The sequence below is a fragment of the Pollicipes pollicipes genome, unplaced genomic scaffold, assembly GCF_011947565.3.
Source record: "Pollicipes pollicipes isolate AB1234 unplaced genomic scaffold, Ppol_2.1 Scaffold_2555;HRSCAF=2994_pilon_pilon_pilon, whole genome shotgun sequence".
In the NCBI taxonomy this organism is placed as follows: Eukaryota; Metazoa; Arthropoda; class Thecostraca; order Pollicipedomorpha; family Pollicipedidae; genus Pollicipes; species Pollicipes pollicipes.
Window position 1 is genome coordinate 884,156 of NW_023596136.1, and position 16,353 is coordinate 900,508.

General features: G+C 63.2%; 1 protein-coding gene and 1 non-coding gene across 2 annotated transcripts in view; both read right to left on the reverse strand.

The window, feature by feature from the left end:
• Positions 1–16,353, reverse strand: part of LOC119107250 (ral GTPase-activating protein subunit alpha-1) — a 30,102-nt gene that overhangs the window by 2,225 nt on the left and 11,524 nt on the right. The window contains exons 17-36 of the mRNA XM_037230672.1: positions 15,982–16,218; positions 15,141–15,272; positions 14,288–14,484; positions 13,374–13,760; positions 12,877–13,002; positions 12,280–12,447; positions 10,918–11,028; positions 10,303–10,479; positions 7,765–7,848; positions 6,788–6,916; positions 6,299–6,451; positions 5,758–5,862; positions 5,397–5,490; positions 4,742–4,822; positions 4,644–4,669; positions 2,433–2,642; positions 1,951–2,061; positions 1,377–1,505; positions 897–1,052; positions 419–577 (exon numbers count right to left, since the gene is read on the reverse strand). Of these exons, the coding sequence (XP_037086567.1) occupies positions 419–577; positions 897–1,052; positions 1,377–1,505; positions 1,951–2,061; positions 2,433–2,642; positions 4,644–4,669; positions 4,742–4,822; positions 5,397–5,490; positions 5,758–5,862; positions 6,299–6,451; positions 6,788–6,916; positions 7,765–7,848; positions 10,303–10,479; positions 10,918–11,028; positions 12,280–12,447; positions 12,877–13,002; positions 13,374–13,760; positions 14,288–14,484; positions 15,141–15,272; positions 15,982–16,218 (2,972 nt within the window). The remainder of the gene's footprint in view (positions 1–418; positions 578–896; positions 1,053–1,376; positions 1,506–1,950; positions 2,062–2,432; positions 2,643–4,643; positions 4,670–4,741; positions 4,823–5,396; positions 5,491–5,757; positions 5,863–6,298; positions 6,452–6,787; positions 6,917–7,764; positions 7,849–10,302; positions 10,480–10,917; positions 11,029–12,279; positions 12,448–12,876; positions 13,003–13,373; positions 13,761–14,287; positions 14,485–15,140; positions 15,273–15,981; positions 16,219–16,353) is intronic.
• TRNAG-UCC (transfer RNA glycine (anticodon UCC)) lies at positions 4,466–4,537 on the reverse strand. The gene has a single exon. It is a non-coding gene; the product is annotated as a tRNA-Gly (tRNA).

Sequence of the window (16,353 nt, forward strand, 5' to 3'; positions counted from 1 at the left end):
GAGGCATCCTGACGCCGGTACTGGTGTCACGCCCCAAGCCCGTGCCCTGTACGAACCGCTTGTGTAGGTCATCTAAGTTAATTAATTCGGACTGGAAGGGCACGGAGCTTCGTGCAGGACATCTTACTTACAATAATTGACGTCCTGAACGGACTGTGTGTCACATGAGCACATGAGCGAGACGTCATATTTTGTGTGTTACATGAGCGGAAGAAGTCATATTTTTTTCGGGGCACGCGACTGCACGACAAAGGATCCTCCTCCATCCTCAACTCATGAATCAAACCATTTGAGGTCATCTGGAGGAACACGCGAATTAACGCAGAGGGAAGCAGTGACACAAAACGATCGCGTGAACAGTGCCGCGCCCGCGGGGGCGCCCCAGTCAGCTCTAGTATGACGCAGCCGTCACGCTCACCTCCGGCTTTCGGGAGAGCTGGATGCGGAAGAGGCCGCTCTCGAGCGGGTAGATGACGAGCAGTACGTCGCAGAACTCGGTGGGGATGATGCCGCGCCGGTAGTCGCGGCCGTGCTCCGACCACACCACGTGCACCTCGTCGTTGCCGAGGTGCCGGGTCTGGCGGCCGGGCGGCGAGGCGGCGTCAGTAGCGGCGCCGGCTCCGTCGGCGCCCGGCGCACGGCCACACAGATCCGCCGACCACCGGCGGGGCGCCGAAGCACACAGCCTTTACAACCTATTGGACTCTGGAGACTGTGGTCTAACAGCTGCAGGCGCAAGGCATTAACAACTCCCTCTTCTTCAGCGCCGATCACTGACACACTTGCAATGCGCTGCAGGGGAACAGGGCGCTGAGATCGATCTTCACAGCTGAGCTGCCCGCGAGTCGAGCGTCCCTACCGACCTGCCTACCTTCCTTCTCGAGGACCCGACCTACCTTCTGGAGGAGCGCCTCCTCCGTGTGGGACGGCATGCGCGTGGACACGTGGAAGAGGCACTCGGTGAAGGAGGTGGCGTAGTAGGGCGCCGTATCGCCGCTGGTGCCGTTGCGCTGCAATCCTCCCATGAAGCCCGTGTGCGTCTCCAGCTCCACCTGCCGGCGGGTACGGGTCAGCAGAGCAGCTCCGGGGACGGGGCGACACAAACGGCTGGCACAGGGCACGGAGCGAGCGACGAGCGACGAGGGACAAACGACGAGGGACGAGCAGCGAGCAACTGCCAATAACCGTCGCAATGTGGCGCTGTGGAGAGCTGCCACAGGCTGAAAAGGACGATTTACGGAAAGTCAGAAGCACATGCAGACGGACGAAAATTTCAGATACGTACGCAGAAGAGCATGAACCACTAGAGGAGACCAACGAGCATACAACACAGCTGTACACGGGGAGAGAAGCTGGGAGGGCGTGTCAGCACTGACCTCCCAGGCGAGCCCAGCCACGAACTCCTCGAACTGCTGGCTGCCGGCGGAGTTGGCCAGGATCGAGCGCTTGTCCTCCTGGCCCAGCGCCACGTAGATGACGGCGATCTTGTGCGTCTCGCGGCATTTCTGGGAGCGCGGGTCGTTGGTCAGCACGGCGGACAGCCGAGCCGCCGCGGCCGCCCGACAGCGACAAGCCCCCAATGATCACGGTCGCCCGGAGCGAGCGCGCCTCTCACCCAGCGCCAGCCAAATGCCGCCCCTCGCCCAGAGTCGGGCCGGCGTGTGTCTCTGAGTTGGCCCTGGAGCAGGCGTGCGGAGGCCAACCGCGCCAGACTTGCCAGACCAGACTACTGGCCGCAGCGGACTGTGAATCCACTGCGCTTGGCATGGGCAGTTATCACGCCCAGGCTCCGTTCCCCGTGCCTGTATACCTTAGCCAAGCCCTGTCTCCCCGCTTCCACCCTCTCCACTCTGACCCGCGCTGTTGTGCCCACTGTTCCCTGGTATCTGCTCCTCCTATGCCGTGCGCCATCCCTACACCGTCTGCGCTCCGCCCCTCCGCGCCGCTCACCTGGTTGTCGAGGTTGCGCAGCTCGCGCAGCAGCCGCTCCGACTTGCGCAGCAAGTGGATGTGCGGCCGACGCGCCCAGCCGCTCAGCCCCAGCTGGCTAAACAGCAGCCGGCCGTGCTGGAAGGGCGCGCCGGCCTGCTGCGCCGCCGGCGCCCGGCAGGCCGGTGCCGGGAGGCTGAGGGCCGGTGCCAGACCGCGTGTCAAGGGCGGTCACGCGCGCACGCGGGACCTTCACAAACATGGCGGCGTCGGATAGCTGAGAACTGCCCGGGTGAGACGCATTGTAACTGTCGTATTCGTTAAAGGGGGGGGGGAGCACATTACGGTCGGCTGCAAAATCCTTCTGGCAATTACGACAGCGCGAAAGACAACTGCTCCCCCCCCCCCCCGTCAGTGAGATACCTGCGTGTGTGAAGGGCATGGCAACATCCCGCATCCTGTCGGCAAAGCGCTGGTATTTCGTCGCGTGAGGACCGACCGGCCTGCCGCCTGGTGGTGGTGGTGGTGGCGGGGGCGGGGGCGCTGTACCTGTTGTCGACGGTGCGGGACGTCTCAAGCTCGGCGCTCCGCTGGCTCAGCAGGGCGTTGATGGCCTCCACGTGCCGCTCCTGGCCCAGCACCGACGGCAGCACCGACGCCGCGTCCGCGGCGGAGGCGCACTCTGGCGACGTGTCGTCCAGGTACAGCAGCAGCTGGACGACGGTCACGTCAGGTCAGATCCGGTCACCAACACGCGTCGACCACCAGACCGACATGACCGGCCAAAGCATACTGCAGCGGAGGACACGGTACGACGGACAGGCGGGGGGGGGGGGGGGGGGAGCTCAGCTGGCACTGTGCCACCGTGGGTGCTCACCTCTCCGACGTACCAACCAGGTTCATAACCAAACAAGGCGCAACAGGTCGTTCCACTTCTAAAATAAAATCGTAGTGTTCGTCTGTGCACACGTATGTTTGTTTTCGAAAACCTTCGTAAACTGAGCACGATTTCACCGAGGACAAACTACGCAATCATATTTGTGCAACGTCCGCGTTTTCGTGCGGTAGGGTCGTTCGCCCCGCCCGCGATGGATCCGCCGCCTCTGAGCCGCGCTTAAGATCCGTGAGGGACATCTAGGCCATTAAATCGTCCTGACAATGACACCAACTGTAAGGTCACTAAATCGCCCTGACACTGACACCAACTGTAGGCCGCAGTAGCTTCACTCGAGTGCAACTTACGCAGCGAGTTCAACACTGCTACACTCAAAACCCGCCCGCCATCAGCCGCAGGCTGCGAGCTACTGTCGTCCCGTCCGCACGCCCGCGGCCCGTGAGCCGGCGTCGGTGACCGCAGCGGCGCCTACTGTCACGTCGGTGACCGCAGCGGCGCCTACTGTCACGTCGGTGACCGCAGCGGCGCCTACTGTCACGTCGGTGACCGCAGCGGCACCTACTGTCACGTCGGTGACCGCAGCGGCACCTACTGTCACGTCGGTGACCGCAGCGGCACCTACTGTCACGTCGGTGACCGCAGCGGCACCTACTGTCACGTCGGTGACCGCAGCGGCACCTACTGTCACGTCGGTGACCGCAGCGGCACCTACTGTCACGTCGGTGACCGCAGCGGCATCTACCGTCACGCAGCCGTGGCGCCGCTCATCGGCCCATCCCGAAAGGCGCGCTTTGTGGATGGCCTACAGACAAATGTGTGTTCTGCAACTGTCAAGCGTCTAATGAATTAAAGCGGCTTCTTATTTCGGCCCATACGTGGGGTAAGAGTAAAAGCAAAACATTAACCTCATGCACGACATAGTACGTTGGAGCTGCCCACCCAGCACATTTTAACACGTTTCACCAAAACGCGTCGTTGTTGAAGGACGGCACGCTTGCATGAGACAATTTAGGAGCGCTGAAATGACAGCCCTCATCCGAAAAAGTGATGAGCTTATCCTCCATATTCCGTACTCTAAAAATCACCACGTTCCCGCGGCGTTTGTCAGTAGCTTACGCCTATCAACTAGAAACGCAAGCAATCAAATGAGAGCAAGCAGTTTACTAGCGACGCATTGCATGTGGAAATAGGAGGAATGAAAGCAGCTAAATGGAATGAGAGTGACGAATAGCCTGTTTGTGTGGTGCGAAAAAAGCATGCTGTTGCTGACTCAAGTCGCAATACTTTCGGAAAGAAACTCCCGTTTCCGGTTCATCTTTACCTTTTTAAGCTACGCTTAAGCACGGCGAGTATGAAATGAGCAAGGCACTTTTACGTCTTTACTTTTACACCCAGAACTGCACATAGATAATGTCATAACAACACACCAAGCTTCTGATCACAAGCCTTTTCGTATTAAGAAATAATATGTGCACATGAAATATGCATATGCCCTTTGCATACGGTAGGAAAGGGTACGGTAGGGTAGGGTAGGGTAGGGTAGGGTACCACAGGGCATGCCAGGCATGGCTGGATATGAAACGATGTGTCATAAAAACCAAATTATCACTTTAAAAATCACGACAACATGAAAACGCAACTTGCGATGGCCGGGAATCGAACCCGGGTCAACTGCTTGGAAGGCAGCTATGCTCACCACTATACCACCATCGCTTTCTGCAGGCCTCGAACCTGGTAAACCCGGCCGCCGCCGTGATGACCGACAAAAACGTGCCGAGCGGGTAGTGAAAGTTCGCAGCCGGCGCGCGACCTGACTCACGTCGTCCAGGTTGTCCATGTCGCCCTCTGTATCGTGCCAGGAGGGCAGCGCGCCGCGGCCCCGGTGCCGCACGGCGGAGCGCGGCGGCGCCGGCAGGCCGCCGCCCAGCAGCGACTCCTCCGACTTGCTGTGCGCCATGGGCGGCGGCGCGCGCCGGGCAGCAGGCAGCGGCGCCGACTCTGCCGGACAGGTGGCGGTCAGAAGGGCGCCAGACACCGGCCCCGTCCGCCGACACCAGCCGGCCGGCAGCGGTGCCGACTCTGCCGGACAGGCGGCGGTCAGGCGGGCGCCAGTCACCGGCCCCGTCGGCCGGCACCAGTCGGCGGCCAGCGGTCCGCAGCCAGCGACAGCGGCAGGGACGGCACGGCCGCAGGACGGGTGAGAGTGGCCGCGGATTATGCGCGTCGCTCATGTGTCTTACCCTGCTTGTGGGCACCTTGGTGACATCAGTGGTTGCCTCTTTTTGAAGCCACTGCGTTTCTTAGGCAAAGCTGCCCAAGCTGATATAGCAAAAGCCGGACGGTGAAGCGCCAGTTGGGCCGTTGATGGACGACTTCCACGGCACGCGCGAGTGCCGCGGAAGATCACAGCCTGACAGTCCCTGATTTCCCGACAGCCATGGCCTGCTAGAATCATCACAGGCCTGTCACATATATTTGGACAGTTCCTGATGTCAGTTCACTCTCTCCGAAATGTCGGGGGAGAGTACGCCTCTCCAAACTGTTCGTCGCGGAGCTCGCCCGGTCCTCTCACCTGCGCTGAATGAGTGCAGCTGGCTGATGGTGCCGTACAGAACGGAAGCGTCCCAGCAGAACTTGCCGCCCAGGTCCCGCAGGATCACGCGCACCTGGGGAGGCGGACACCACGCCGACGACGGTCACCACCTGCCACGGCGTCCGATGAGCCCAGCTCACGGCAACAGCGGTAAATATCATACTTCTCGTCGCAGCACGAACGTGGGAGTCGACATCCGTCTGCGGCTTACAAGTGACCCCGTGGCGGTTTGTAACGCGCTACGGAGGGGGGGGGGGGGCGGGCCGCAGCCTCCGCGCCCCCAGCGGGAGGGAAGGGGGTCTCCGCAGCAGTTGACGACGGGGGCCGTGCCGTCGCTGACCTGGGAGTGGGCGGTGCGCAGGCCGGCCGTGACCCCGCCGCCCGGCACCTCCAGAGATGGCAGCTCCACCAGCGACAGCAGCGAACGGTTGTTCAGAACGAAAAACTGCCGGGCAGACATTGTGCGTTGGTCGGAGGATGCGACAGCAGCGGTTCGGGTGCATGGATCGGAAGTGTAGCGCAGAGCTGGAGAGCGTCTTTCACGCCATACCGCTAAAACGAATCAGCTCCATCAGACAGCCGGCAGGCGGCTGCAGCATCCACGCAAAGCCCACCGCGCATCCCCACGGGTCCGCGAGCGAGCGAGCCGAAGGCCGACGAAAGCGACGCGCAGGAGCCACTGACAGGTCGGCCAGCGTGCTACCACGGCCACGGCCACCGCACCGGCCGGCGCAGCTCCCTACGACGATTCCAATCACCACTAGCGGCACGCTCGTCAACGCCCGGCCCGCAATCCTCTCACAGCCGCCGGAGTCGGCGCCGGCCTCCATGGCGCCCACGCCCAGCTGACCGCTCTGGGCAGGCGCGTGCCGCCTCCCCACCTGCACGTTGGGCGCGTAGAAGATGTCCGAGCTGAGCTCGTCGCGCGCCGCCAGCAGCGGCAGGTCATCATGCTCGGAGACGAGCGAGCCTAGCCGCACGGCGCCGCACAGCATCGGGAAGTGGTCCAGGTGGTTCACCAGGTGCGAGATCACCTGCGGCCGGTCGGTGACGGGTCAGAGCAGGCTCGCCGGCGAGCGGAGCGTGGCACGGCTTACCGGGCGCCTCGGTGGACGGCGGCGGGCAGCACGGGACAGCCGCAGCAAGGGAGGGCGACCACAGACAACGCTGGAACAATGAATCGGAGCGAAAAAAATAAGCGCACACCCGCCACGCGTGTCCAGTTGAACCTTGTTACAGCGCATCATTCCAGCCGCTTAGATCGGCTCGAGCCCTTGCCCGCCAGTGACGAGCTGTCGCCACATGACGTCATCAGTGGCCGGCCGCTGGGCGGGTGTGGGCCGCTCGGCGGCGTGTCCGCAGGCACTGACCGCGCGCGCCGCCAGCCCGACGGTGCCGCCGCCCTGCGGGGCGCTGTCCCGGGCGTCGGACGAGAGCCGCGAGTCGGCCGACTGCGAGCCGGACGACGGCGACGGGTCGCCCACCACCACGTGCAGCACCTGCGCGTCCGGCCGGCCGTCAGCGGCGGCACGACAGGTAGGGGGGGGGGGGGGGCGACGGGCGAGACCGGCGGGGCCACGCGGGCGTGAAGGGGCGCCGACGGGCGGGTGGAGGACCGTCAGCGTCGCTGCTACTGGGTCTGGCCTTCACGCGCACCAAAAATTGTTACGAGCTCATTTTCTATTGTAAGGCTCAAATTCTAAATGCCAGGCCAGCCAGTAGTCCGTCAAATATAAAACGGGACCAGACAGGAAACAATGATCAGCATTAAACGAAACCAGCCAACATGACGGACAGGCCAGAGATGCGTAGATTATGGCCGCGCGTATCGAAAGTTTTCACAAGGGTGTCAAAACCCGTACTAACCAACATTAAGGTACAGGGTAGCCTAGTTAATGGCACGTGGCACTTCACGGAAAAAAAAAACATACAGCTGCCAAAGTATGGCAAAGTCAGCTGACAGCGATATGCGAAATCCTTATCACCAGTGCCAACGCCGTTTGTGGTCAGCCCATCACCAATCCCGTCACCAAAACAGCCGATGGTCAGTTATAACAACACTGTCCACAAATCCATGTTAACACCAATCCGCCAAAACCAATCGATTATCCAAGGGTTGAATGCAAACCAAAACAGACGCTGACTACCATGCAAGACCATGCCAAAGGGCCAATACCAAGGGCCAAGTTCCTGGAGAGATTAACCCAGCAAAACGAACGCAGTGCAGAGTTCAAGACACCGCCAACGCCGTATGTACAGGGGGTAGAGCCAGTTCGCAATTAACGGAGTCTGTGTGCTTGGAAGGCCAAAGGGCCTGCCCACGCGGCCTCCGTGGGAGCATGCCAACCTGCTGGTACGGGTCAGTGACTGTAAGCGTAATATTGGGCTGGGGGTGAAGAGAAGACGCCGGCACCTCCCCTCCGGATAGGGCCTGCAGCATACAGGGTCAGTCGGGTCAGTCAGCGCACGGACGGGGATGGGAGGCGCGGGTCAGACCGCCCGCCGGCAGCCATCATCACCACACACACACACACACACACACACACAGGCACACACCGGCACACATGCAGACACAGACTGGGTGATACGCAGGGCATGGCCAGTCACCGAAGACGCACGGGACCACGCTGGTCAGCCACCGAAGACGCGCGAGACCACGCTGGCCAGTCACCCGAGACGCACGGGACCACGCTGGTCAGTCACCAGAGACGCACGGCATCACGCTGGTCAGCCACCGAAGACGCACGGGACCACGCTGGCCAGTCACCCGAGACGCACGGGACCACGCTGGTCAGTCACCGAAGACGCACGGGACCACGTTAGTCAGCCACAGAAGAGGCACGGGACCACGCTGACCAGTCACTGGAGACGCACGGGACCACGCTGGTCAGTCACCGGAGACGCACGGGACCACGCTGACCTGTCACCGGAGACGCACGGGACCACGCTGATCAGTCACCGGAGAAGCACGGGACCACGTTAGTCAGCCACCGGAGACGCACAACATCACGCTGGTCAGTCACCGGAAACGCACGGCACCACGCTGGTCAGTCACCGGAGACGCACAACATCACGCTGGTCAGTCACCGGAGACGCACGGCACCATGCTGGTCAGTCACCGGAGACGCACAACATCACGCTGGTCAGTCACCGGAGACGCACGGCACCACGCTGGTCAGTCACCGGAAACGCACGGCACCACGCTGGTCAGTCACCTCACGGACGGAAAGGACTAACGGCTGGTCAACACAGCGGCGGTCGCAGCCGCAGAGTGTGAGCCAGATATGGAGGACGAGACTGCCCAGTCACCACCGAAACAGAGGCACCAGTCCGGCAACGGAGCCCAGCTAGTGACAGAACACTGTCCCGACACGGAAGACGGGGAGGGCGAGGGCTACCGTCTGCTTCAGTCTCACGAGTACCACACCCGCCGGCTGCTACGACTCGCCGACGACGGAGGGTTACGCTAGCATGGCCGGGTGGCGCCGTGCCTCCGTTTGACGCGGATAATGTCCGTCAGCCTGCCTGCTTCACCGACCAGCCAAGGCCGGCATATCTCGCCCGAAAACGCAGCGTGGGTCATGGCAGGTGGGTTCAGCTGCCGTTGCAAATTTGAAATCAATGTTACCAAACCAGGGCATCCAAATGGCGTAGACCTGCCGGCCATACACCATCTCCTCGCGAATCAAAGTCCGGTGAGTTTGACCCTAGGAAACGAGACACCTGGAATATCTACAGTTCAATGGTAACCATGACACCGCAGTGTGCCACAGCTGATTGAAGGGAGCGCTCCACATTTATATGGGGTCTTGAACTGAAATAACCGCCTTTGAACACCTTTCAGCGTTGTTCATAATTCTGCCCTTCTTAATACCTAAGCCCGCCTAGTTTCTGAGCTATACGCCTGCGGAAATGGGGAAAGGTATATCAGGGAAAGTATTCAAAGTCACCTTGGCATTCGTAATGTCATAACGTTATTCGAATTCTGCCATTCCATAGGCCACGCGGCCATCAAGGCCAATAAAATATGATTGTCGAGGCGCTCATATCTGGCTTTCGTCATCGCGATTTCTACACATATCGGCCGGCAATTTGCTCTCAATCAATGTTGTGCAAGGTACGATAACGTAATTAAACCACTGGCGCATTGAGGAGTATGTTTACTAAATGGATAATTATGCTGTCTAGAGCAGTCTTTTCCACTTAGAAAATATACCAATAGACATAAGTGAGCTTGTTTCATCATATCTGATGCTTGCTTCAGTATCTTCAGATGTAAAACATTCTCTTTAACTGCAGTGGGTGCATCTAGTAGTAGAAATTGGGGCTGTAGGGCGCTTTGACTGCACAGTCAAAGCGCGCCCATTACCTTTGCCCTAATCAAAACTGTATTCGGTACGTCACGTCAGGGCAAGGCCATGAGGCACCAGCCCATCTGGGGAAAATGCCAGCGACAGCCGATCGGAACGCAGCCAAGCGTGCCAAGCCACACATACACACAAGCACCACACGAACACAGACGGCACCACGCATTAGCCACGTAAGCAGTCGGCGGCAACGGAGCGCTCTCTATGTACAAGACTGCATCATACAGACAGAAAGGACGGCTCAAAAGAGGCGGCACGCCAAGAATGGCGCATCCGGCATACAGACGATGCATGTGACCAGCCCCTCCGAGCGGAGGGCGCCGTGCAAGCACATTCACAGTGGCTCAGCCGCACACCACACCAGCTGCTGTTAGCATTCACCGACTAAGTAGTCACAAGGCTTCACCAAACTAGGTTAGACAGGCGTGCAAGGGCAAGGCTGGCATGCCGGCCGCGACGCGAGAGGACATGGCGTCACGACAGGAGCGGACGGGCGGCGCTCCGGGGCGCCGGCCTACCTTGAAGACGCGCAGCAGCAGCGACTTGCCCTGCTGGTCGGGCTCGGTGAGCACGTCAATCGGCAGCTTCATGCACCACTCGCCGAGGCAGAAGATCAGCGAGACCAGCAGCCAGCGCTCCTCCGGCGACGGCTCGGCGCTCGCCTGCACCAGCGACTCCAGCGTGGCGGCACTCACCTGCCCGACACGGTCACGGCAGGGTGTGACAGGGCAGGGCACGGCACGGCACGGCACGGCACAGCACGGCAGGGCAGGGCAGGAGGTCGGACCACGACAGAGCATTGTGCCCAGGTGCTTGGGCGAAGCCGATACGCACACGTGGCGCCCCCATTAACCTACGCGCGAAGCGTGAAGAACACCGTGTCACGCATTCAGAAAGACCCTGCAGCACGCGACGCGCAGGGCGCATGCGGCCTCAGCACCTCCTCGGCTGTCACAAATTCCGCTCCAATTTCCTGCACCGCACAACGCGTCAATTGTTCACCAAGTGACACCACCGCACAGCTGTGGACTCCTCCGCCGCCGTGCGCCTCTCGAGCCGCGTCCGTCCGTCTCGGCGTGGACCAGGCCACTCTCCCGCTGCAGTACCCCGGCACCGGACGCCGGCGTCCTCACCTCCACCACGCGGCGGGGTACGTCCGGGGCCAGCCGAAGCAGCAGCGAGGCGTGGTCCGTCAGCAGCACCAACATGTCGGCCGCCACCTGGCCCACCGCCCGGCTGTTGCACTGTAACGGCGGAGCGCGGCCGTGAGGCGAGAGCCCTGCAGACGCCGAGCCGCGCGCGCTGCGCCGACTGAAGCACCAGGCCACTGGCACAGTCAGGTGCAACACCCTGTCAGCGGGGATGGTGGGGCGGCGCGCGCTGCGCCGACTGAAGCGACAGGCCACCGGCACAGTCAGGTGCAACACCCTGTCAGCGGGGATGGTGGGGCGGCGCGCGCTGTGTCGACTGAAGAAACAGGCCACCGGTGCAGTCAGGTGCAACACCCTGTCAGCGGGGATGGTGGGGCGGCGCGCGCTGTGTCGACTGAAGCGCCAGGCCACCGGTGCAGTCAGCTGCAACACCCTGTCAGCGGGGACGGTGGGCGGCGCGCGCTGCGTCGACTGCAGACCGCAACACTCTGGCAGCAGCGATGGTGGGGCGTCATGCCGACATTGCGGCATCATGTCCACCATTTTTGCGCTTATAAAGTCTGATCATGGTAAAACACGGCCAACGGCACATTTGGTACGGTACGCCAGCTAGCTATTTCCACGCCTGTCATACGGTACCCATTTATTTTATAAAGTTTGGGCGTGATAGGCGTTGGGATAAGAGTCGTAACCAAAGTTTCCGTCCATTCGAATTTAGACTTCTAACCGCTCGTCATGGTTTCCTTTGTGACGCCTGCGCCAGTCATGCTGTACTCATACCGCCGTCAGGCGCAGCACCGGCCTCCGCAGTTTCTGGACACGTTGTCCGGCTAACTCTGCGACAGCCCGGCCAGTTCAGCGCCACGTGCGTGGCCAGCCCCACATCCCGCCCACCAGCACACCAGCGCCACCTCCTCGCCGTCCGCCGCCACGTGCGTGGCCAGCCCCACATCCCGCCCACCAGCACATCAACGCCACCTCCCCGCCGTCCGCCGCCACGTGCGTGGCCAGCCCCACATCCCGCCCACCAGCACATCAACGCCACCTCCCCGCCGTCCGCCGTCGGGCGCGTGGCCAGCCCCACATCCCGCCCACCAGCACATCAACGCCACCTCCCCGCCGTCCGCCGCCACGTGCGTGGCCAGCCCCACATCCCGCCCACCAGCACATCAACGCCACCTCCCCGCCGTCCGCCGCCACGTGCGTGGCCCGCCCCACGGCCCACCCACCAGCACACCAACGCCACCTCCTCGCCGTCCGCCGCCGGGCGCGTGGCCAGCCCCACATCCCGCCCACCAGCACACCAGCGCCACCTCCTCGCCGCCCGCCGCCGGGCCGACCGACCTTCAGTGCGCTGAGCAGGATGTGGATGGCATCCTTGACCTTGTCGTGACCGGTGGCGTGCATCAGCTCCTCGTACAGGTAGACGGCGAGCGAGACGAGCGCCGTGCAGCGGGCTGTCACAGACGGCTCGCGCTTGCCGCACCGTAGCAGCGCCGCCACCACACTGTCCTGCGGGCGGCGGCGGCCGGGCCGAGGTCAGGCGGGTGTGAGGACAGCCGACACCGCCGGGGGGCGGGGCAGCGCGGAGAGCGCGGCTGGGACGGGACCGCAGCAGACCACCAGCGCCGGAGACGAGGCATCGGCTGGACATGCCGGGCCACCGTACAATACCACACCTACAGAGACACACCGGGGCTAACCATGTGAAGGCCGAGGTCAGGCGGGTGTGCGGACAGCCGACACCGCCGAGGGGCGGGGCAGCGCGGAGAGCGCGGCTGGGACGGGACCGCAGCAGAGCACCAGCGACGGAGACGAGGCATCGGCTGGACATGCCGGGCCACCGTACAACACCACACCTACAGAGGCGCACGGGCGCTAACCATGTGAAGGCCGAGGTCAGCCCGCGCACTTAACATCGGAGCAAAGCCGCACCCTGACCTTAAGGTCGGAGCAGGGCACGACGTTCATTTCGAGCGTGCGCGGCTGCAGCGCCTGCAGCTGCGGCCAGCGGTTGGGGTAGCACACCAGGCTGCCCAGTATGGAGACGGCCTCTGTGCGCGGCACCTGCGGGCGGACCACGGGCAGTGCGTCAGCAGGGCGACAGACGGCGGATGCGGCCGCCGTCCAGCCCGGCCGGCCAGCGCCGAATGGTGGCAGCCTGCCCATACGGGGAGACCACCCGCTCATGTCACCCCGACGGATCCGCCCTCACTCCCGTTCCACCCGACAGCTACAGCCATCTCAATCGAGTACTGGGCTCATAGCCTGAGCCCCTGCCTCTTGTTACCCCCTTCCCCCCCCCCCCACCGGATTCCTCTGCTCTCTAAGCACACTCCATCTTTCTTCCACTCGCTCCTCCTGACACCTCCCCCTCATCGGGCCAACCGCCACACCGGGTCACCCCGCCCCGCCCCGCCCCCAGCATGACCACTCACGCCGTGCAGCTCCTGGCTGGCGGTAACGGCCGTGCACGCGTGGATCAAGTCGAGCACGAGCAGCGAGGCGGCCGGCAGCTCCAGCGCCAGGAAGCCAGCGCCGCACTGTCGCAGCAGCGTGTGCACCACGTCCGGCCGCGACGAGCTGAGGCCCACGTGCAGGGCGCGCAGCAGCTGGGCGGCGGCGGCGGCCGGCAGCGGCGCCGGCTGCCGCCGCACCAGCAGCAGGCAGAGCAGGCGCAGCGCGCGCAGCCGGCCCGCCTGGTGCGAGTCCGGCAGTCGCAGCGCCTCCAGGCACCAGGGCACCAGCAGCGGCAGCGGCGGCACCAGCTCGGCCGGCCACCACGTGGACTGGTTGTCGGCCGACACGCCCAGGTTGTCCTCGATCTGGCGGCGCCCAGTGCGGAGCCGTCGGCGGCGGAGAGGGGGGGGGGGGGAGGGGGAAGGGGGTACACCGGGTCGCGCGCTGAAGCCAGGTAGGGGACAGAAAAGGGGGGCAGTATGCTGTGATGCGCGCCGCCGACAGCGGGTGGCTCATGGCCGGGCAGACAAAAGACGCGAGACGGGACATGCGACAGCGGGTGGTATTGCTTCCTAACCGATGTCAACCGTCACGTCCAACGTAACGTCAGAGCAGTGCTGGCACAATATATAAACGAAGTACAAGTACTACCGAGACCATCATTTTCCGCAATGTTGTGCGAGTACCCACTTGTACATAACTCACGGTTACAGAAGCAAAAGCCGCGACAATCGAACGAACAGAAAATACACAGCACGTGCGAACTGAACCACTATCATGTCACTGAACGCATAAATATGGACAACGTCCAGCCCCCAAAAAACCATGTCATATGGCTAGAGGTGGCACGAGACACCTGCACCAGCGCGGTACGACGCCGGCCAACCCTCACCTTCACCAGCGTCTCGCTCAGCTCGATCAGGTAGTCGAACACCTGCGCGTGCACGGCCGGGCTCTGAATCCGGTTCACGTCGCCGAGAGCGCCGAGCATGCGACGCCAGAGCACCACGGCCACGTCCGGCATCCAGCCGCGCAGGGTGCCGCCAGACATGACGGATCGGTGCTCGGAGGCGCCGCTGTCGGTGGTGTCTGTCGGCACAGGGGGCGGGTCAGAGGAGCCCAGACATGACGGACCGGTGCTCGGAGGCGCCGCTGTCGGTGGTGTCTGTCGGCACAGGGGGGCGGGTCGGAGGAGCCCAGACATGACGGACCGGTGCTCGGAGGCGCCGCTGTCGGTGGTGTCTGTAGGCACAGGGGGCGGGTCGGAGGAGTCCAGACATGACGGACCGGTGCTCGGAGGCGCCGCTGTCGGTGGTGTCTGTAGGCACAGGGGGCGGGTCGGAGGAGTCCAGACATGACGGACCGGTGCTCGGAGGCGCCGCTGTCGGTGGTGTCTGTAGGCACAGGGGGCGGGTCGGAGGAGTCCAGACATGACAGACAGGTGATCGGAGGCGCCGCTGTCCGTGGCGTCTGTCGGCACATCAGGCGACAGCTCGGCACGTCAGGGGTCACTGACAGGGCCGGAGATCACATCCAGTCAGACCTTTGCCACACTGCAGGCGTTTATATCCGCTCAAAACATGCTGAAGAGAACGGGAGGGAGCAACTAAAGGCCTCCGTTCCTTGCATCGGTTTCTCACAGCTCAGAATGACCCACGACCGATCTTGAGTGACGCCTCCGTCACTGTCACCCTCATGCCCGTATCGGTCGGCCCCAGGCCCAGCCGCCGGCGCTGCCCACTGACCGATGCTGTTGCCGTCGGCGGCGAAGTCCAGCGCCATGGGCGACTCCTTGATGGAGTTGGTCTCCAGGCCGCTGGACGGCGACGGCGAGCGCGAGTGCAGCTCCGGCTCCGAGGCCTGCGAGTGCAGCGACACTGCCGACGGACCGGGGCCCGGCGTCATCCTCCGACGCCGGGCAGCGCTCCGAGCCACCGGCGGTGCGCGGCGGCACGCGACACAAGGCCTCGCTGACAGGGCAGCCGGCGCCCGCGGCACGACAAGGCCTCGCCGACAGGGCAGCCAGCGCCCGCAGCACGTGACGCGACAGAGAATTGCGGAGTGGGCCGAGCACTGCCTGATGAGTCCCGAGCCGACGGGACAGCGATGAGCGGTTAGCTACGTGACGTGGGCTGTCGGTGCACGGTATTCACAGCTGAGCTAACGTAGCAGTGAATGGGACGGATTCGGGCGTGGGATGGCAATGGGACATGGCCTCCAAACTGTTCAAAGCTGCGTCCGAGCCGATGCAAACAGACGGCTTTCCACACAGGATTGCATTTAACCCACAGCACGGGAAGTGGACATCGACCACAGAAACACAGCCCGCCGGCATCCCACACACCGGCCTGGGAACATCACCACACAGGGACCCCATCAATAGTACGGAGCGCCGATGCAGATCATGGAGATCGACAGCTTCGCCAGATCCGATCGGCACGATCGACGGATCGCGGAGGCCGACCAATCCGGCCGATCACGATCGCGGACATCGACCGATCCGGCAGATCCTGATCGCGGCGATCGACTGATCCGACCGCTCCCGATCGCGGCGCGAGCGGGCGGCGGCGCGCCGCTCCGGCTCACCTCTGCAGCGCAGCGAGTCGACCGAGCGCCAGACCTTCCTGGGGCCCGGCTCGGCCAGCGGGAAGGCGCGGCCGGCCGTCGGCGCCACCAGCTCGACGGCCAACAGGCTGGGCGCCAGGCTGCCCTCGGAGAGGCTGCGCACCAGCCGGGCCGGCGCCAGGCCGGCCGGCGCGCCCAGCCCGCTGGTGTATCGCTTCCGCGGGTGCGGCGACACGCCCGGCTGGCTGCTGGCCGAGCCTGCACGCGCGCGCGCCGGCCAAGGCGTCAGCCAAACGACGACAGTCATTTTCGCATGACGGGTGTGAAAACATGGGAAGCGCACGTGACACATCATGCTGCAAGATCAGGCAGGCAAGCCCTTGTTCCTGAGGG